General features: G+C 38.6%; 1 protein-coding gene across 1 annotated transcript; it reads left to right on the top strand.

The window, feature by feature from the left end:
• The first annotated feature begins 1296 nt into the window (after positions 1–1296).
• On the top strand, positions 1297–5256 carry LOC130500997 (uncharacterized). Its single transcript, XM_056995907.1, has 4 exons — positions 1297–3734; positions 3828–3953; positions 4041–4342; positions 4430–5256. The coding sequence occupies exon 1, from the start codon at positions 1492–1494 to the stop codon at positions 2422–2424; it is 933 nt and encodes a 310-aa protein (XP_056851887.1). The 5' UTR covers positions 1297–1491; the 3' UTR covers positions 2425–3734; positions 3828–3953; positions 4041–4342; positions 4430–5256.
• Positions 5257–9657: the final 4401 nt, after the last annotated feature.

Below are 9657 nucleotides of genomic sequence, written 5' to 3'. Positions count from 1 at the left end.
TATCTCATAATCGTTGTATCAGTTGGCATTTGGTTCAACGTCAGTAAATTGATGGTGTTGATAAAAAATATATCAAATTTCAATGACTACAAACGGAATATTAGTTTGAGGATAACATCGAGATAGTGAGGTTATTTTGCAGGTGAATATTCAATATCTCGCATTATTTGCATTGATATGTTTATTAACATACGTTGAACATTTTCTTACTGGTTAGATGCTAAGCAATTCGGTATATAAAAGCATAGAGCACAGAGTGATCGTGAACCCTGCAAAAGAGAGGTTGTCATTGGCGTTTTTCTACAACCCAAAGGGTAATGTTCCGATCGAGCCACTGAAGGAAATAGTGACCGTAGATTCACCAGCTCTCTACACCTCCACGACCTACGATCAATACCGTCAATTCATTCGTACGCAGGGTCCACGTAGCAAATCACATATCGAAGAACTTAGATCCCCTCGATAGTGGAATGTGCTTAGGCAAAATCTATATAATGAATTGATGTCTTTTTGTCTATATAATGAAGCCCGCTTTTCTTTTTGTGTTAAATAATGAACTATTTATTGTGTTGTTATGTACTTATGTGATAATGGTTACAATATACCTGAATAATTAAATGTTATTTTCTTATAATAGTAAACTACGTACGCTCTTATTTTTTATCTTCCTCTTTTATCAATTTTCTATATATTAAAAGATAAGCATTTGTAATTAATGTGTTTACAGTATATTTTTTGAATATGCTGATGTATCGCCTTCACAATCATTTGACATTTAATGCGTTCACACACTAAGTTTTTTAACAATACTCGAGACAATTTAATGAGTTCGCATTCTATTTTTCCAATAAACTTTTTTGGTTCATACATTTAACATTTGTAATACTGAATTGAAATTATTTAAAATTCTCTGTATACAACTACTGAAAAATATCATTTAAAAAAAATCATTAAGTTTCGCATCAACTAAAATACCGTCGACATTTTCTGCACTGTTATTTTTTATCGCTCACTTACCAAACACTTCTTATTGTACCGTCAAATTTGTTTTCATCTCTCTACAGAAACTAATTTCATTAAACCTTAAGATTTTAAGTACACACTACCAGTAAAGCTTTAAAGGTTTCCAGATACCTCAATATTCGATATTAGCTAGGTGGTAAAAGGGCTGTAGCAATTTCGGTAATCCCAGAACTATCCCTCATTTGATAAAAGAGTGGAGCACATGCGCCTGTCAAATTACTGACGTCACAACAGGTTGAGGCGGTTGCATAAAGGAAAAGATAATTATGCAAAGAACATAAGGTGTTGAAATATCTATAAGTGTTAAAAGTGCAAAGACCCCTAGATTTTTTCGTTCAGACTTTCGTTCTACAACATATGTGATTTTTGAAACTAAATCTCAGGTCTTATTTATTTGCCACCAACCTCTGTTTTCTCTACAAATCGCTCATAGACGTTTCTAAAAAATCTGTTTTCTCTAAAATCAAAATGGTTTCTTCGAGAATAGTCGATTACCATGAAGATCTCGTGGAAGAACCCGAAGTTGAGTTACCTCAGATGGTTTTTGCGGATGGCGAGGAACCAGTCGGCGTCAGAGTGCTTACTTACCAGTCTTCTCGAGCAATAAACACCATACTTAATGCTCTCAACGAAGCTGAGATCCAGTACCTGAGAGAGTCGTCGTTTGGTAAACTCATCGAGATAGCCGAAAAACCTGCATTTTCTGGTAGATTTGCTAGATATCTACTATCTCGACAGTTGAAGGTCGAAAAAAAACACGAAGCTTGGTTTCGGTTTGCCGGAAATCCTATTAGGTTTTCATTGAGGGAGTTTGCCATAGTCACTGGGCTTCCTTGCGGTGAAATCCCCAAAAAGCAGAAGATGAAGAAGAAGAATATCAACGAGAAACCTTATTGGCCCGAACTATTTGGGAGTATGGAAGAAATGCGAGTATCTCAGGCTGTGAAGATGCTACGAAAAAAAACGGTTACAGATCCAGATATCCGGATGAAATTGGCATGCCTTGCAATAGTTTCATCTGTGTTGCTGTCAACAAATCTTAAGATGAAAATGCTAAAGGAGTACGCTGAGCTACTTGGAGACATAGAAGAGTTTTTGTCTTTTCCATGGGGTCGTATTGCATTCGATATGCTGATGACCAGTATCAAAAAAAGGGATGAGATATCCTTGTCTCAAGATACCATTGCGCTTAAAGGCTTTGCTCTAGCTCTCCAGCTTGTAATTGTTGAAGCTGTCCCTGCTTTGACAGAAGTGGTTCAGGATGCGTGTTCTTCTTCCGAATCGGAAAGTGATGATGATGAAATAGAGTCCCCTGTTAGCAAGGCAAGGAGGAAGACTTTGAATCCTGCCCACGCAAGGGAAGTAGACAGAAAATCGGAGGTAAACATCATATTTAACTGAATAATTAGTACTAATATTATTACCTATATTAATCGTGCTTGTAGTAATTATTTAACCGGAATTGGATACTTCCATGTTGTGTAGGCTGTTGTGAACAGCATTATCCCCGAAGATCCTCATCGGCCACTCAATGATTCTGTTTTGGGTTGGCCAGACGAGGTGTTTGATATCAAAGTTGACAACCTTTTGAAGCTTATATTTCAAAAGTTTGTGTTCTCCAAAGATATGTTCAAAGGTGGAGTAACAAAATCTGATGTTGAGAAGATGCGGGAAGACTCCAAACCAAATGGCAAGAAGAAGCAGACCCGAGGGAAGGAGAAACAGAGCATAGAAGCAGAAGAAGATAAAATTTCACCAATTGTGCTTTCCCTTCTCAAACCTGAGCTCCAGCGGATCGAAGGCAAAGTGTCGTCTGGCATTGACTCCATGAAACAGTTAGCTTTGTCATCTGTACAGTACAAAGATGACGTTCTAGCCACTGTGTCTGGAATGATAAAGCAAATGAAATCGGAAATTCTGGTTTCACTTGCCCAGGGTCATGCACATGAGGTTTCAGGGTGTCACAATATCATCCTGTCAGATGGTCATGTCTCGAAGCCAAGTTCTTCGAAACAACTAACCGGTCGAAGCGAGGCCGGTAATGGGCATGCTGCTTCAGAGTGTCACCCAATCAATCCGTCTTCTTCCAATGCATCTATCCCACCTTGTTCCAACCAACCTGCAGTGGAAGGTGATGACGAGAATAACAGGGTGATCGCTAATGTGTTGGAAAATCTCAGTCATTATTCAACTCCTCCTGGATCACCCAACCAACCACCTGTAAGAATCTTCCTGTAGTGCATAACCGGTTATTTGTAAGAAAGAAATCACCGGCTATTTGAAGATAAATCCGGCTTCATGATTGCCTCATCATATAGATTGAGTAAACATATATTAAATCCATAATTATAAGTGTGTTACCGGTTTCAATTAGTGTATTCCGATTTCACTTTTTAGGTTTCCGACGGACGTGGTCAAGACGAAATCTCTTCACTACCAACCGGTGGTAAGCTGGGTGAAAGCAAACATCAACTCAGGTCTATATCTCGTCCGGAACTTAATGTAAGTATGTCTATATTAAATTTTGTAACTTACTACATATGTTGATTTGGGTTACAGATATTTATCAAAATGTTGCTACCTTCATAATATCTTTTATTTTAAAGGGGACCCTCGTACTCGCCCATCAAGATAAAAATACCATTCCTCGACGTACTCCTCTTTTTGAATTTAACAACGAAGCTTCCTCAGGATCAAAACTGTTTGCCCCCGTAAGTATAGAGTAGTTACCCCCAGCACTACCTTTTGTTACTAATATGAGAAGCCTTATGTTTAACATGATGTATAACATTATTTAATCGAAGGTCCAAAAATGGCAGTCGAAACAAAATCTCGCTTATGCCGCTACAAACGTGAATGTCGGAGATAGCAGACCTCAAATGAGTACACTATCGGGGCACAGCGGAACGGAGGATCGCCTTAGATCAGATGTATGGTCTCCGACCTCTTCTTGATTATAATGCTCAATTTATGACAAGCGCAGTCATAACAATATTAACACATATATGATATTGCAGTTCGATCAACCATCTTTCTCTTTGGGCCTGACTCAAGAGAAAGATGCTTTACCCTCGCGTGAACACGATCAGATGGGAGAGAATAATACTCATCATGGTTTGGAGACGCATCTAGATACTTTCCTCTCTCGAAAAAGCAAGCGTATCAAGACAGTCCCACAGTATTTACTTAGCGGTTACCAGTGCGGGAGTAGCATACTTAATCGTGCTCGAGAAGGTCAACTTTGTGGGGGTAGCTATTATGATATGTCGGTTGTTCGTGACAAGTATGCTCGACTGTCCACACTACTTAAGAAACCTTGGTAAATTTCATTTTATCCATCAGAAATATTTCATATATTTTGACATGTGGATTGGTAGAATAATATAGTAAAGCCTTTTTATTGCAGTTTTATAAACGTTGGTGGACTCTCGGTTACCCATAAAGACCTTATTGATATAGCGGACAGAACTCGTTTGTTACCTGGCAAGGCAAGTTATTATTTTAAAACTGATCTACGGAGAAGTGGAGTATATTTATGACACCAGCTAACTGTAAATTCAGGTCGTAGATATTCTTATGAGGGTTGTCCGATCCACCTTCGATAATCATTGTATCGGTAAAGTGGACATAAGTGCTGCGTTTCTGGACAGTCGGTTTGCAGCATTGTTGTGTAGGAACCATGCAAAATTCAAGAAGCAAAAGAATAAGGGTGCTTTCCTATTCAGCAAGAGTCTAGTAGATGGGCTCGCTAATAGCTGTCAGGCTTTTACCCCTGGAACCCGTTTTTACTTTCCAATATGCATCAGAAAAGAGCACTGGATAGGATTATGTCTGGATTTCAGTGCATCAAAGCTTTATGTTTTTGATTGCAACCCTGACTTAAACGAGGATTCTGCACTTCGGCAATCTCTTCTGCCTATCTCAGAAATGTTTCCTCTACTGGTAAAACAATCTTCCATATCTATTGCGGGTGTTGATACTCCCCTGATTGTAGAAAGGATTCAAGGTGTTGCCAAGAATGAAAACCCTGGCGAAGCGGCTATCACAGCAACCCTCCTGATTCAAACACATTCCTTGTTTGGTTCTGACCCATGCCGTGGGATAACTCCGTCAATTATCACCGATGAAGCACATAGAGCGGCTGTTATGATATACGAGTTTCATGCCAAGTTGTAGGACGACTTTCTTTTTTACTGAGGATCTAATATTATATGTTACTGCTATGTAATGCTTATTTATGTCAACCAGGATAATGCTTATTTACCTTTATAAGTTTATCAGTTTCTGTTATCTAGTATTAAAACCATTTGATGTTATGTTAAAAGCATCCAAGATTAGGAGGTTGAAAGATAAAACGGTCAATCGTTGCAATATTAAATAGGAAAATCCTGAAATACCGGTTATTCCTTCGAATTGAAGGTAGAGGATATTGTAAAACCGGTTTTATTCTTAAGTAACTTCTTCAATAGATTGTTATAACACCCGATCCAAATCAGATAAGGGAAACAAACTATTTCACATTGAAAACGTTCTTAATTTATGTTACAGACGAGTTACCATATTACATGAACCCATACTACCACATCTTACAAACACCCCAAAATAAGATAACGTTTATCTTACAAAGCAGGGACAGATAGTAGATAAAGTTTATCTTACAAGCAACCAATATAGAAACTCCTAAAAAGGACACCTTCCATGCGTTCACTGTTATTTATAAACACATAACTGCTACTGATCTTCCAGACTCCAAACCAACCATACTTTAATTTCATCAAATGCCTCCGGCTTTTTCACCGGGAGTTCCTTCAACTGCATCATCTGCATTTCTCTGTCCACCCTGAGTCGTCACTTCAGTCTCGTCTTTCACCTCTTGCTTTATGTTAACCTCACCAAACACCCGCCTCGATGGTTCACCTATGTAATTACAGTGATGAACGAGAAAGCTTAAATTACAATTTACACAGTATAAAACCGGATATCAAATAAAATAACGGTTATAACAAGGCATTATCCAGGTTTTCTATATTTTGGCTGAGAGCGACAAACCTATCTCAGATATAACTTGACCATGGCCTCTACCATTTCCTAGTGTAGAGTTGTTGATCTGACCTCCCAGTTGAAGCCCGGTATTGAACTCAGTTGACGAGGCAGTGGAAGATACATCCACTTGAGCTTGGTATTGAGGGATTTCCTGCTCCCCTGAATTGACTATGTTGAGATCGCTGGGAACATATCCAGTAAATTCAGAGCCAGGAACCCCATATATCCGGCCTAGTTGTAGCGCGTAACTTGATGCCATTAGGCTTTCATAATAGCTGTCTCTCATCGCCCAGTACCGAGCTTGATCATAGGAAACGTATCCACCACTAATCCCACTGTAGGTTGAGGGATCGTAAGCAGTTCTCAAGACTGATACTGGAGAAATCCTCGCTGCATTTTACATATATTTCGTTACTTCCTTTCTACATTAAGCATATAATTGTAGTGGGTATTGGATATCAAATGTAACCATAGGTAAGAATACATATACTACCGTTATCTTCAAGTATACCAAATGGATTGGTATCCTGTATTGGTTGGTTGACGACGGGTTGAGTGGGAGCAATCGGCACAATGTGATCACCCATTCCAGGGTCGACTCCAACGTTAAGGTCTAGAGAGTTTGTGGCTTTATCAACTTCCAACGAAAACCGATGCATAAGCATGAGTTTCTCCGGGTCATTAAATTCATTGATGACCTCTTCGCTGCACGTCAGCCGCCCCCGACTCATTATATCTGCAATATGTATAGATATCAATCTCTAGTATACAGGTTTTTCTGACTATTTTGTCTGAAAGTTAATATACTTACCATTTATCATAGCGAGGTGCTGTTCCTCGGTTACACCTTCTTGGAGGAAACTGAAGCGACCAATGTCAAACGGACTCCTGCATAAGTAGTGGTATTTGGCTACTTCTTGGGGACCACTCACTATACACAGTTTTGGTTCAGTGTTCCACTCGTGGACGCTCAGCAGCATGTCAACGTCGGCGTTTGTGCGCATTGTGTGAGGCGGACATGTTTCACCATCAGGTTCTAGCATCCATTGCGGGAGTTGGAAAGTGACAACAAGTGGTGATTGTCGGCCAAGATTGAAGAGACCACGCACTTTCAGATCTATGGAAGCATATTCTTCATTTCTCCTAACCAGAATGGAGTGAGACATAACCGTAGCATCTTCTTCAAATCTCCAGACACCTTGTTGCGATTTAGACCACTCTCCTTTGGATATAACAACTAGCCGAGCCATCTGTTTTCATACAACAATGAGTAGTCAAAAAACACCAACCCAAAAATGCCACTATTGTCATTGTAAAAGAAACCCTCGATTTTCAGTTATTAAAAAGGCATCGATATCAAACCATAATTTTTTTTTTTTAAAAACTGAAATTTAAAGATACTTACAGTTTTCTCAGAGTTTTCTCCGGTTTGCTTAACTTCTTTCTGTACTTGATGGTTACTTATGTGTAGCGGTAGATGTAAATGGATGTACCTTTTTATAGCAAAATACATTTGTTGGAAACCGGTCATTTTTTGGTTCTAAATTAAACCAGAGAATCACACCATATCCCCCGCATTAAATGCTTGCAGGCTACCTACTGTTATACCATCATCATTACGCAGTCTGACATGACAAAACAGGTTGATAATGATTTTTATTATTTTAATTCATCATTATCTATAAAACCTGAAACGAAATCTTCTTCTTTAACTAGAAGGGGCTAACTAAAATATCTAGCACCGTTTCTTTGTTGTTAAAACGTGTCTTTCTACTGTCCGTAACAGAACTACTGGTCTAACTATTTTGGGATTTATGTAATTTATATATTTAAAGCAAATTGTTAACGGAACCAGGTTTAGACATGTCTAACCAGGGAAGCTATTTCCCCGGTTTTTTACTTAAAGATCACCAAAAATTAACTGTCTATGAATTTACTAATTTATTTGGACCATCTTTTGACAATTTCGAAGTAATATTTGTAGGCATATTTGGAAGTAATATTTGTATCTTTGATTACACAGGTTTTTTATTTGATTATGGAAGGCGGACATATATGTAGATTGAAAAACATAACTTATCACCACAAGAATTTCCGAATAATAATTCAGAAAACGGTAATATTGGAAATATCCGGATTAATATGATTTCATATAATAGTCCGCTTGGGGAATGTTTAAAGATTGAAGGGGGTTTGGTGATACGACCAATCTTTATGTGTTCACTATATACCGCCATGTTTGTAAATATAAAAAAGTTCGCTTGTTTTAACCACTTAATATATTGGAATCTGTTATTTCTATAAGCAGGGTCGGTTTATTGTTCCCGGATATATATTTAAGTTACCATTACTCGTGAGCAACTAACTGGATTTAAATATTTGTTTTCAAACTGTTTACAAATTTTCATTATTATTTTCAATTCTATTGGTAACAGTTTCTCCTCTAAATATGGTCTTATCTCAATTCGAGATTAAATTTCATTTGGACATTTTATGTGGTTCAGGATTATCATGGAAAGAAGATTTTATTTATTAAACAAACTCGGGAATATTAATAATCATGCCACATCCCACAAATGGATGCTTTATACATCAAACATCCATTAACCCTCCTAACGTACATACACCTTCATCATCCGAGTCTCTAACTTTCCTATTTAAACAAGCATAAGATTATATTGCCATTTTGCATGTTGCCCTGTTATGTCCAGGACGCTTGCATCTGCCGCATAGTGTGCGCTTCCTAGGTCCACTTGTCTGCATTATAACAATAAAATTAATATTGTGTGTGGTAGATATATATTGGAGAAGTACATAAAATACCTGAATTTCTCCTCGAGATAAAATCCGGTTTTTTCTTGGTCTACCCGGTGGTCTCCGGCTTGCTGGGGGATTTATGTCAGGCTGGTCGTTGGAACTATCGCTGGAAATTATCTCAATCACCTCATCTTCCACCACGGGGTAGATGATTCTCGCATATGCTGTCTTGTATGTTTCCAAACTATAACACTTCCCCACCAATGAATCTACTCGGACTTTGTACCTCGTTGCAGCTGCGATGGCGTGGGTGCAAGGAATCATTAGAGCTTGGAATTCGTTGCACGTACAACACTTACGGTTCAGATTGACGTGTAAAGTTTCGCCAGTTTTATCTGTCACTTCATATTCACCATTTCTGACTACTGTCACCCCAAACATTCCACTCCTTTCAAAATTTGAAGTGACGATCTCTTGAACCCGGGGAGTAAGGAAGTTAGAACCTTCTGGATCTATCTCTCGTCGGTTGGCAAACCATGTCATAAGCTTCGTGCGAATGTACTCAATGAGAGATAGTATGGGATATTCCCGGGCCTCACGCAAAACCGAGTTCCATGTCTCCGCAACATTACTTGTCATGATGTTGTATCGATTACCCTTGAAATGAGATCTTGCCCAGTGTTCGAAGCCTATACCGATGAGATAGTCGGCACAAGATGCATTGACTCTCTTAATTTCGTTGAAGGTGGTGTAGAACTCCGAAAGTCTAAATGCACGAGCAGCTTTCCCAACTAGATAACCTAGATGCTTATCCTTAAAGTAAGTTCTCACGTT

The sequence above is a fragment of the Raphanus sativus genome, unplaced genomic scaffold (assembly GCF_000801105.2).
Source record: "Raphanus sativus cultivar WK10039 unplaced genomic scaffold, ASM80110v3 Scaffold0075, whole genome shotgun sequence".
In the NCBI taxonomy this organism is placed as follows: Eukaryota; Viridiplantae; Streptophyta; class Magnoliopsida; order Brassicales; family Brassicaceae; genus Raphanus; species Raphanus sativus.
The sequence above is the reverse complement of the archived record's forward strand: the minus strand, read 5'-3'. Positions and strand labels throughout refer to the sequence as shown.

Bases quoted from the DNA above. Each gene is read 5' to 3' on its own strand.
- LOC130500997 (XM_056995907.1), top strand. From the start codon at position 1,492: ATGGTTTCTTCGAGAATAGTCGATTACCATGAAGATCTCGTGGAAGAA.